Source organism: Orcinus orca, chromosome 15 (genome assembly GCF_937001465.1).
Source record: "Orcinus orca chromosome 15, mOrcOrc1.1, whole genome shotgun sequence".
Classification (NCBI taxonomy): domain Eukaryota; kingdom Metazoa; phylum Chordata; class Mammalia; order Artiodactyla; family Delphinidae; genus Orcinus; species Orcinus orca.
The window spans coordinates 17,332,865-17,345,835 of NC_064573.1; the positions used below are offsets into that span (position 1 = coordinate 17,332,865).

Genomic DNA, 12,971 nt, shown 5'->3' on the forward strand with positions numbered 1-12,971 from the left:
CTCTCATCATGTAGGTGGTTGCCCCTTATCTTTCCACCTAATTGGAATCTACCCCTGGAGTCCAGTGAATTTACTAATTATCCCTTCTACATCTTTTATGTCATATCTCTATGTCTTTGCTCATGTTAGGAAAATTGTCCCTCTCTCTCTGTTCACTGATTCCAATAACTAATTCAAAAAATACTTTACTACATTCCTAGTTCAAAATTCCTAGTCCTTTGATTCACCTCTAAAATATCATTTTTTGAACATGCCAACTATACTTGTGTATTCTGTTTCAACTGTCGACTCACGTATTTCAAACACTACAACACTAATACCATAAAAGAATTAAGAGAATCCCTTAAGAGCTCATTGTCACTGGATAAAACTGGTAACTGGCAAAAGTAGTTAAGATTGATTTTAGAGATTTAGCTTTGTTTTTATGCTCTGAATGATGAGAGTAAAGGGTAACCTTCTCTTTCACACAGAACTGGAAGGTAAAGGTTATTCCATCGTTTGACACTAATGACAGTTTGGGGTATCAAAATAAAGAAGCTGAGGTAGAAAAATGTCATGGGGAGACTGAAATGTCTAAGCGTAATAAAATAATGTACAGAAAATAAAGTGAAATAGGAATGACATTACAAATTCCTGTTAAGAAAGAATGTCATTGATTGGTAAGTGTTTCTTAAATAATTTCGTGAAAAAGAATAAGATATTCAAATTATTCATGTTTCTTTCATGTTACCAAGATCTTCACTGAGACCACGCAGGAGGAAAAAACTGTCAGGATATGTATGCTCAGGTCAGTCTGTTGCTTTCTCATTAGTTTTTCATTGCTGTTCTTTCACTCCTCTTTGGGTTTCGTCACCGTGCTCACGCTGTCTCACTCTTCTCTCTGTTGGTGGCAATAGTGTCCTCTCTATGATTTCCTCACTTCTATTTTAAAGAAAGTTGAAAAGGTCCCCTTATTCAATTTTTTTTTGTCTTTACCTTGTTGCTGTTTGTGCCTTATTTCTCTCAAGTTGGCTAATAATAATATACAGTTGACCCTTGAACGACACTAGCTTGAACCGCGAGGGTCCTCTCATACCCAGATTTCAGTAGTAAATACTATAGCTCTACACCATCCAGGGTTGGTTGAATCCCCAGATGCAGAACCAGGGATATGGAGGAACCAGGGATAAGGAGGGTCAACTATAAGTTACATGTGGGTCTGCACCCCTAACCCCAGCGGTGTTCAGGGTCAACTGCATTCCAATTTTTAAAAATTGATTTACCAAAAGAGATTCTGAAAATGCTGTTTGAAGAATCTGTCTCTCTTAGGAGAGAATGTTATAGACAATATGTAACTTCATTTTTAAGCAAGCATTCAGAGTGGTTTCATTGCTCAAAGTGAGAGTTCAGAGTAAAGAAATACAGTCACCAATGAGGAGTTAATGTCTTTTAAAGAAAATAAATCACGCAAAGGATATTCACTAGTTACATCAGTGTGGCAAACGATGCATATTCCACGCACTTCCAGGAAATGCACAATGCACACTCACGCATTAGAGCCTCTGAGAAGGCCTGCGTAAAGGAACGTGTTATATTCCAACAGTACCCCCAAACTTGTCTGACCCCTGAAACTTTTACCCCCAATACCTGTTACCATCTCTTAGAACTATTTCACGGAAAGCTGCCAGAGAAACTTTTGGAGAACTAATTAATAGTTTATTAAATTTAAGAGGCAATTTAAAATTTAGCTACATCCTGATGTATTTCTTCATATTCCTTCTGGAAATTCCTAATACAGTTGAATATATCCATCTAGTACTACGGTTGAATACAATTCCTAATTCCTGATTGAATATATCAGCATTGATAGATGCTACAGTGAAAAATAAGAAGTTATTGGACAGTAATGAAAGCAAGCTTGGAACTATTTATCAATGACCACAATAAATTCACAATGATCAGGGTGGAGCCTAGCCCTGCTTTTGCCGTTAACTAACAGTGTGACTCTGGAATAGAGATTTAAAGTCTGGGAGCTTTGATTCACTTACATGTAAAGTGGGGCTAGACCTGCTCCATCTACCCAACTGGTACATTCGGAGAACGAAGGGCTCAAGATCAAGACCGAGAAGAATTTCTCATAAACAATGAAGTTTTATAAAAGCAGAGAAAGTTATAAAAGTATAAAAGAGGAATATATCTCAAATAGAGACTCAGTTTCCTTACAGATCCACACTAAATGCCATTATGATTTCTGCCTTTCTTGAACTCTGGGTAGAATACTGTCTTATAATCGCTAAAGATCTCATTTTACATAGTCAGAAAACGAATTTTTGTTTAGCCACTAATCATAATAATGTATCACCAATTTTTTTTTCAGAAAACGAGGCAAAAATAAGAAATTCAGAAAACTTTGTTTAAAAGAAGAAAAGATTTATTGCAAAGTGGTTTGTGAGTAGTGCGTACCACCTTACTCAAGGCTCTATTACGAACCCATCTGTGGCAACTCTTCACTCCCAGTGAATAAAGACAGTAGGGGTCTATATTCTCTGAGTCCTTCATTAAACTATTGATCCCTTTAGCATTATCCATAATGTTCCAGCAGCTCAGCACGTCAACTGGTGAAGTGCTGGTCTCTCACTCCTTTCAATAACTTGCGCACTTTATGGAGAGGAAGTCATAATGATTTATTTACCTGACACTTTCCAGTCCGGATGTCGTACAGGGCCACTGAACCATGGCGAGCTCCAACTGCTATTCTGTGATTCCGCTCATAATAGCTGACCATGTAGAACCTGGATTGAACATTTGAACAACAAAAAAACAGAAAAAACAGGTGAGATGACCTGCACATCAAAGTGGATAGCAACACACTTCAAAGATTAAAGCCAGCTCTGATATATATTTTAAAATAACTATATGTATATCTGTAATTAATATATTGAGATTTTTCAAAAATGTTTCATTGTAATAATTCTTAAAATCAACTGAAAGAAAAATGATGCAGAATACCGCTTAGACCTGTTAATGATTATTTTCAATAGAAAACAACTTCTTAACTACAAACACCATTGAATTTTGAAACAAGAGATAAGGGTCATATACAAAAAAGATGAAACACGAAAACTCAGTTTTGCTACAGTGACTATTCTGCAAATATTTCTATTTGAACAGAAATAGAAAAGATGAAAAGTCTTAAATATTCAATCTAATTATGCTCTCAGGGTTTATTACAGTATTAAGGAATGCAAAATACTTTCCAGCAGGACAGTCATAAAAAAGCTGCATAAATATGAAGCTTAAACGTTCATATCAATAATTTAGAATGAAATTAGAAAGTTATCCACCACAAAGTTATCTGGCAAATTCTCTAGAATTTCCACATTTATCAGTTTATCTAAATGATAACTGTGACTATTGGTAGTAAAAATAAGCATATTTGGTGATTTGGCATTGCATGAAAATAGGATTTAGGGAGGAGGCCTTGAAAGTCGTAAAAGGTTGATTTATTTTTATTTGTTTACTTTTCTAGATTAATTTTCATGATGATCAAGTATTCAAATTCCTGATCTATGCTTTGTTATGATTTAATGGCCATATGGCTAGAGCCTGGGAAGGTAAGAATAAAAATTATTAGAAGTGTAAATAAGGTATGATTTTATGTCCCCGAAGAGTTTTGAATATGCCTTCCCATTATCTAGTCCTATTGTCTCAGTGAGCATTACCCAGATAAATAAGGGGCCTACCCTCAATATTTCTGAGGATATTACATCAATTCTACTACACATTCCTTGCCATTTTTCTCTTTGATTCCCTGCTACTAATCTAAATTTTCTGCTATTATTTTTTTAAAAGACAGGATGGGGAGGCAAAACAAATGACAGAAAAGAAATATCATTTCTCTAATGCTTTCTTGAGATTGATATAGAGTAAAAAAACTAGTAGGGCATAGGACTCCATTTCTGAAATTCTGGTAAGAGAGGCAGAGAGAGAGAGGGAGAGAGGGAGAGAAGATACTTGTGAGCATTTTGAAACCAGGGACAGTCTGACAAAGCCATTTTGGCATTAACAGACATTATGACATTCATACATATTTTATAAATCTGGAAAACAAGCTATTAAGTGTTTAAACTTTTTGTTTGATACTTATTACCAAGGAATGGATTCAATAATACTTCTGTCCTATCCCTAAGCCTCACTCAGTGAGGCAACTTTTTTCCTCTCCAGTGGAAAATGAATGCTTCATTTCTAGTTACATGAAAGATACTACTTTAGGATGTCCTGCTGGTTTTTGCTGTGCTCAGGTATGGGATGTTCTCTTTGCATACAGGTTTGAGGGAAGGAAGGGGAGTGGAGGCTCCTGACACACATGAAGCTTCCCCACTATTAAGTGGTTAGTAAAAAGTTTCTTAAAAGCTTTTCTTGTCTAAAGCATCCTATTGCTGCCCGCAGTAGAAAAGGCAGGAATCAGCAATCAGCATTCAAAATGTAATGTTTCCATAGTCAAAAATAAGAGGTTTAGAAGAGTTTAAAAATGTTTACTATTACGTTATTCAATAATGACAGTGGTCTAAGTATTGGGCATCAGTATATATCTATATGTATGCCTATGTCTACAACTACATCTAAACACACATAAGCCCACACAAGTTAAATCCTATTAGAGTAACATGGAATATAATAGCTAACAAATGTTTTAACAAATATCTATTCTGTGCAGGTTAATAGCCACAGGAAAATAACATTTCCAGAGGTATTTTGTTGTCCACTATTAAACTCTGCACAGACATAACAGTTGTATTGCCCAAATCCTACTGCGAAACATGAATATAATTACCCCTCAAAATAATCCTCTTCAAACCAAACCGTTGGTAAAATACATTTATGTTGACCAAAATTTTACTTAGTTAAACTCAAATCTAAAAGTTTTGTTACACTGACCATTTTCTATGCTCTGGATATCAACCTTCTATATCATCCTTCTATATTATCTACAGACACCATTATTTATGGGAGGAAAAAAAAGATCAAATCTATTCTTGGTATCAAATCTTTAGTCTGCCTGAAAGGACCATATATTACAGGTCTGCATTTTTCATTCTTTGCAATTTACTACTAGGCTAATACTCCTAAAATATCTTAAAGAATTCTGGACAGTGAAGGTCTCATGGCATGTTTTTAATCTTTGGATTTCTTGTGAAGCTTTTTATTTCTTGAACAGTCTCTCCTTTAACAGAGGAAACCCAAGGTATGTATGCAGTCACTTCCCAAGTATCCACTCTGGGGACTGGCTGCAGTGAGCCTAACTCTTCTGAGGGTTTCTAGAGCCCACCATGCACCCAGACTACTCTTCTCCTGAAAGCAGTTCTCCACTGGGGGGCTGTCAAGATTTAAGGATGGTGCGATGCACGTTACTTGACCCTACCCCAAAAAGGATCAATGGACTGCACAGCAGGATCCATCCTAGTTCTTAAGACTATTCTAGTCTTGACCTGACCCCACATGGGAGTCTTGAATTCCTCCAAAATTTGGGGGGAGGGCTCTCAGAGTAAGGGTTCACCTGTGCTGAGCCTTCTGGAAATGGTATCTCAGTCTCTAGTTCACTGCATTGATAACATGCACTTGGGCAGTATTTCTTGGGCAACAACCTGCCACGAATCTTTCTGTTATACTCAAGTTACAACAATGGTTTTCCTCTATTCGGCCCACAACAAGGAAACTGTTAAGTCAGAGGAAACATTACCACTCAAGTATATGAAAGACGAATAAAGTGGAATTGAATAACGTTGCAAAATGTATTTCTTGCTGGGGCTGCGATGGTCATCATCCAAAAATTTTGAAGTCACTGATCTCCTTGCTTTCATTACTGTCCGCGTGCAGCCAGAGTGATCCTTTTCAGCCATAAATCAGATCACCTCTCCTGTGTGTTCACAACCGTCCTTCAAGACCTGGCCCTACGTGATCTGGCCCTAACACCTCTCGGACTTCCTATTCCCTTTGCTTGCTCTGCTCTGGTCATACTGATGTCCTTATGCTTTCGTGAATATTCCAAGAGTGTACACACTTTAGAGTTTAACGTTTGCTATTCCCTCTGCTTGAAAATCTCATCTGCCCGGTATCTCCAGGGCTTGTGCCCTTGCTTCATTTAGGTCTCTGTCCCAAGGTTATCTTGATAAGGAAGGCCTTTATGGGCCATCCTATTTAATACAGCAGCCTTTCCTCCACTACTCTTGAGTCCAATATCCTATTTTTTCTTTATTGTATTTATCATCTTTTTGATATTGAACAATATTTTTTTGTTTATTGCTTGTTTCCCTCCATCAGAGACTTTTTTGTGTATGAATACATAAACAGGGTCCAATCAAGCAGCATACAGCAGTACAACGTTTAATGCTGTAAGAAGTCCAAATCACTATGCTTATCCTTCAGTGACTACTTTATAAACTAGGCTAAACATATCAAGTTTTAAGACCACTGAATATTTCATAAGGTCTAAAATAATAATTGGTATAAACAACAAAAGAAATAAAAACTGTCTATAAAAGTTAGGCAGAAATCAAGAAACAGAGAGCAGCCCCATGACCCTTCTAAAAAATGTATTTTCAATTGAGACAAACAATTGCAGATTTACAAAAAGGTATCTGTAAAGGCCCTTGAAGTCTGAGTACATTGCATGAGACTGACGGTTGCATAATGGAAATTAGTTAATTATGTCTTGGGGAACTAGAAAAGATTATTTGGTCTGAAACTCAAGAAAGCAAATATAGTCTAAATAATGATACATACAATAAAGTAGGTATTTTTGGTACAAATGTTCTGGGAATAAAATTATTCTAAGAATTTGCCAGGTATTTATATAGGCACACATAAATTTCACTGAACATGGTATCACACAAAACATAATTAAAAGAAATAATCAATTATCGATCATTACTAAATATTAGAATAGGTTATTATATTTCTCCAAAGCATATTTGTGACATCAACTCCTCAGAAGTAACACAACAGGGTGCCACCCACCCATAACTGGGCAGTTTATGATGTGAAACACAAATGTGTATTGGGTCCACTCCAGGGAGGCATCCTGGAGCAAATCATGTTGCTTAAGAGTTTGCCAAGCACCCAATACCTAAATCTAAACAACTTTGGTATTCTCTACTTATAGTCTCCCTTGAATTAATGACCTTTTTTATTTTTATTAAAAATGGCCCTCAAATAAGAGAAACCTGTGTGAAACTTAAAAGTCAATTTGGAAAAATATAGGAAGAGGAAACATGCAACTCTCAACAGAGATATGACTTAGGAGAAAGAAACCTGAAAAATCACTTTCTCAACTATGACTTTGATAATATGCAATGATTTCAGGATGTTAATACTGTATATAGTGTCCTTGAGCATTAAAATACAACAAGGAACACTCTTCAACTAATCCAAAATTCATCTCCAGCTAAAATGAGCCCATCTAAAATCTAACGATGTAAGGAATAGAATGTATGAGCTATAAGTACGATTTATAACTAGTTACAAGTCACTACTACTGAGGACAAACTGTGTAACAGGCACTGTCCTGAGAACTGGTATATGTACTTCCAGGAGTAGCTGAGGTATTAGGAGCAATTCTTATCTAGTTGCTTTTACAAATTCTTGATGTTGATCTAAAATGGTTCAAAAACTTTGGACTCTTTGTTTAAAAGGTATTAAGGCAATATGCACTTGTAAAAAACCACCACTAATATGTATTAGTGTATATGTACATATTAGTGTATATGTAGTATATATGTATACATATAATGTATGCATATATGTATGCATACAAGTGCATTTTACAATATACACTTGTAAAAAACCACCACTAATATGTATTAGTGTATATGTATATATTAGTGTATATGTATACATATACATATATGTATATAGTAAAAAGTAAGTCTTTCCTCTCATACCCCCTCCTTCACCAAGGGTTAATTACTGTTAACAATTTGGTGGATCTTCCCAGCTTTTTCTAATGTTTATTACAAAAATAGTATCATATTACATCTATTATTCTACAACTTCCTTTTCTTCCCTCAATAGTTCATGGAACATCCTCCCACATCAGTATAAACGAATCCACGTCATCCTTTCTCACACCTGCATTGTCCCCCTGTGCATTTATACTCCATTATTTAACTCTTCCCTTTCTGACATTTAAGTTATATTATACATAGATTCTTGTATACGTAGGTGAGTATTTTTGTAGGATAGATTCCCCAAAGCAACATTCTGGATTAAAGCATACACACATTTTATTTTATTTTATTATTTTAAAATTTTTATTTATTTATTGGCTGTGGTGGGTTTTCGTTGCTGGGTGCGGGCTTTCTCTAGTTGTGGCAAACAGGGGCTACTCTTCGTTGTGGGCTTCTTACTACGGTGGCTAGTCTTGTTGTGGAGCACGGGCTCTAGGCGCAGGGGCTTCAGTAGTTGTGGCTCGCGGGCTCTAGAGCGCAGCCTCAGTAGTTGTAGTGCATGGGCTTAGTTGCTCCGTGGCATGTGGGATCTTCCCGGGCCAGGGCTCGAATCCGTGTTCCCTGCATTGGCAGGCGGATTCTTAACCACTGCGCCACCAGGGAAATCCAAGCATACGCACATTTAAAATTTTGATTACCTTCAATTCCCCGTAAAAGAGTGACCCCACTTGATATTATCAAATTTTCTACTTTTTTCGCCAATACAAGGAAAACTTGCTATCACATTTTTGTTTTAATTTGCATGAAATAACTTTTAGATTGGTTCATTTGATTGCACTCTGCAGGATATGCATGCAGATTTTTTACATTAATGAAAACAAAATTTATTGAAAATCTAATCAACACACTGCCTCCCTTTATTCATCGTGCCTACTCGATGAGGAGAGAGACTCCTCAATACCCACGATGTGCTCCCAATAACCCCTGGACAAGATCTGAGCCCCAAACACAGGCAAAGCTGTTCTGCAGGGAAGAAAGGCAGGCCTTCTGTGGTGGAGCAACGTACAGTTTGACAACGAGAAGGTACCAATGACAACACCCTTGTCCCCTTTTTGGCCAGGATGGGATGGGGAAGAGCTCTTCTGAGGGCCCCCACGTGAGAAGCCACGGCCTAAAAGATTCAGGAGTCGGTTCTCAGAGCACTGCTCAACAGCCCTCAGGGATGTCAGAGCTGCAACCAAGGGGGGCCCTTTGTAGAGGAGGAAACACCTCGCAGACATGTTTGTACACCTCCCCCGACAGAACTCCGGTCTCCATGCTGCTAATATGTTTGAACGATTCAGAGACACGAAAGCGGCTTTGGTGAAGGCATCAGCTCAAGGGGACCTGTGTTAGTTTTGGGGGGTGTGAGCAGCGGAGGGTGGGGGAATGTTTTCTAGAAGTGCTTCATTCCAGTGACGGGCACTAGTTCAAAAGACAAAATGTAAAGAGACCTCATTCTGGGATGGTGATGGACACTGGCAAATTCCACTTAAGAGTCACAACTTCCCACTCAGCATCTTGCACATTGTAAAATCATCAATAGGTGTTCATCGCCTGAACACCACCACTAAGTATTTAATTGGTGAACTACTTTCCTTCTGAAAAAACTTGCTATAGGCATGCTGTAGCTGGGGTGTTAGAAGGAGAACTGGAAGCAGAGTTTCTGCAAGGAAAAATACCACGCCTGTTGAGGGTGTATTGTATGATGGCTGAGAGACACGTCTCTTATCACCTGACTCTTCCACCTACTAATTGTGTGACCTTGAGCAAATTAGGTAACTTACCTATGCCTCGGCTTCCTCATCCATAAAATGGGAACAATAATAGCACCTGATATAATTGTCATGAGGACTAAATGAGTTAATACATGTAAAGTTCTTAGAACCATTCCTGGCACATAATAAGTACTTACTATAGTAAGTACACACTTTAGTAGCTATAATAATTATCATCATCATCACCATTTGCATCTCTGAATATACACCACAGAAAGGATATAAAAGGTGTAGTTGTTTTGTTATTTTCCTAGGGCAAGTAAGTGCTAATAACATGCTAATAAATAAGGGAAATGAGTTCCCCCAAATATTTTAAACTTGCCTATTCCTTAAACACTTGTGATTTGCAGATATAACCTGATAATAACAAATTATCTCAGTTTCAGCTTAAAGTTGCTAATACACATGATATAGACTTTGGTTTACAACTCTTCTCTGTATCATTTCCAACAGTGTGAAAATTTAATATTCTTTCTGTTATACAGTGAAATGGAATACTTCCGGAAGCTTTAGAGATTTGTTTTTTCATCAAGAACTTTAATATTGAAAGACAGTCGTCTGTTGGGGAGTTTTTAGGACTAGGGATATGGACTAAAATGGTTTTAGAAGGATTTCTACTCATGTGAGTGTAGGAGTAACATCTATGTTTATTATAAAAGGCATCCTATAAAATAGTAACTAATTTAAGAATTTTACTGGAAGTTAGGATAGACGCTGTTTTACATCCCATTATTGTTATCATCATCCAAGATAAGCACAAACCAAAGATTTGGAGGAGGTTTTTTAAAAAAATGAGCTCATGCACTGTTCTAAGTAGACAGTATTCATTTTCTTACTGGATTTTAAGTGCCCATTTAGAATGTACAGAGCTGATTCAGCTTTTCACTTGAAAAGCAGAATCAATCAGTCTGTCTACATAATAACAAAGTTTAAGAAAAGGTAAACTATGTCTGAAAATACAGACTTTTAACTCTTTGTCTGGATTTTTTTCCCTCATTCAGTTCAAAACTTTAAATACTTATTTTACTCTGAATTTTTTGTATCTTATCTATGTTATAGCTTTAATGTTTTCCCAATGATTTTTTAAATTTGAATTATTCTAATATAGTACATCCAATTTTAAAGGAATACACACTGTAAAAAAGAAACAGAGACTATAGAAAAATAAACAGTTAAGAAAGGAAAGTTATCCTTTACGACAAACCCCCTCCACCACCTGAGGTAACCATAAGAAACACTTTGGGGTGTGTCTTTCCAGACTTTTTCCCCACTTCATATGTATATCTGCATGTACATGCCTGAATATCAATTCTTACATACAGTTTTCTGCTTCAAAAACGATTTTATTTTACATACTTTTCTGAAACTTTGCTAGTTTCTCTTTAAATTTATCTTATACTGGCATCTTTCCACGTCAGTAGAAATGGATTGCCCTCAACCTTTTTAATGGCTGTATGGTATGCCACTGTGCCAGTATCTTTCAATGGAAGAACTGTTGGTAAGCAATAATTACATCTAGAGGATGCTGGTGAATAAAAGTGTTTTAACATAGGGCTTCCCTGGTGGCACAGTGGTTGGGAGTCCGCCTGCCGATGCAGAGGACACGGGTTCGTGCCCCTGTCTGGGAAGATCCCACATGCCGCGGAGCGGCTGGGCCCGTGAGCCATGGCCGCTGAGCCTGCGCGTCCGGAGCCTGTGCTCCGCGACGGGAGGGGCCACAGCAGTGAGAGGCCCGCGTACCGCAAAAAAAAAAAAAAAAAAGTGTTTTAATATAAAGTACGTTTTCTATGAAAATCATATTAAAAGGCCAATTGAGAGATAATCAGTTAAATCCAGGAAAACCATAAAAAATACTTTAAATTTCAATGTCTATACTACAAAGACTTAGGTGATTTATCCATTTACAGTAAATTAGAGAAATTTACATCCTGAGTTCTTTAAAGTTAGTTTCCTCCTTACTCCTACTCCTGTCTTTTTAATACCTACTAAGAAGTCCAAGTAGCTAAGACATCAAATATATTGCTCGGGTCTATGATTGAGAATTTCTTCATTCTTAGCAGTGAAATATGCAATGGAAAAGAATACACACTATAATTTTTGCAAAGTGATCATTGATTCACTGGTCAGAGATTTATAATCGCATTTAACACGGTATTTCATTCAGTGACAGCCAATTTTGCATATGGAAATGGCTTAGGGTTTGCAGTCAGAGGATTTCTCTGGCTGATAAACAATCACTCATCTTTTTTTTTTTTCTCTTTTTCTTTTTTATCATTTTTAAAACATTTTTATTGAAGTAGAGTTGATTTACAATGTTGTGTTAGTTTCTGCTGTACAGCAAAATGAATCAGTTACACATATACATATATCCCCTCTTTTTTAGATTATTTTCCCATATGGGTCATTACAGCTAAAACATCACCAGTCCTCCTTTTAACTACTGTGCACACCTGCCAGGTCCCCCGCTTTGTGTTCCTCCCATCACAGCACCTGGGAATCTTCTCTGTGTCCTGGATACCCTTCTATCATAGTGTTGTGACATTTCTCTGATTTTCTGCTCTGTCTCTGCCAAGCCAACTTCAAGGCCTTCGAGGGCGGGCAGAGACCCTGACTGACCGGATGGAGCTGAACGGCCCACACTGGCCCAACCTAGCACAGTGCACAGAGGTAGAAATAAGTTTGTCCTTATTCAAGTAATAGAAAAATGACTGATGTGCCCTGAGCATAGTGAACTGAGATTGGGACTTGAAGAATGCCTGACACATTTAATAGGATATCATCTGTAACGTAAGCCCAATGATACACAGTTTTGCTGCCAGGTGTCATGTATCACGGTACTGTGGGTAACACCAAACATCTAGGATTCTTTAAGGAGGCCCCCTTCTGGGGCCAGCAGCATTGCCATTTGAGGAGAGCCAGGAATCCCCAGAAAAGTGAAGAGTCCTTTAAAGTAAGTAGAATAAGTTTCAGGATTTGTACTGAGCCTCAAAAAAACTAATCCCAGATCTTCCTGTCTACCCTACCTTCTCCCCAAGTACTGGATCCTAGGAAAGGTTATGACTTCGGGATACAGAGGATGCAGAAAACAGAAGAGTTTTCAGAAAGAAGAAGTAAGTTTCATATTTCAGTGCAACCAAAGGTTCCACTAAATCAGAGGTTCTCCACCAAGCGTGGTCTGCAGATGCCTTGGGGGCCTTATGCTCCTATTGGGAAGTGTGTGAGATCAAAA

General features: G+C 37.5%; 1 protein-coding gene across 9 annotated transcripts in view; it reads right to left on the bottom strand.

The window, feature by feature from the left end:
* The window catches only part of WDR7 (WD repeat domain 7), a 389,035-nt gene that overhangs the window by 82,744 nt on the left and 293,320 nt on the right, over positions 1–12,971 (bottom strand). For all 9 annotated transcript variants that reach the window (XM_049698641.1, XM_049698642.1, XM_033421490.2 and 6 more), the window contains one exon: positions 2,672–2,771. In XM_049698641.1, the coding sequence (XP_049554598.1) occupies positions 2,672–2,771 (100 nt within the window). The remainder of the gene's footprint in view (positions 1–2,671; positions 2,772–12,971) is intronic.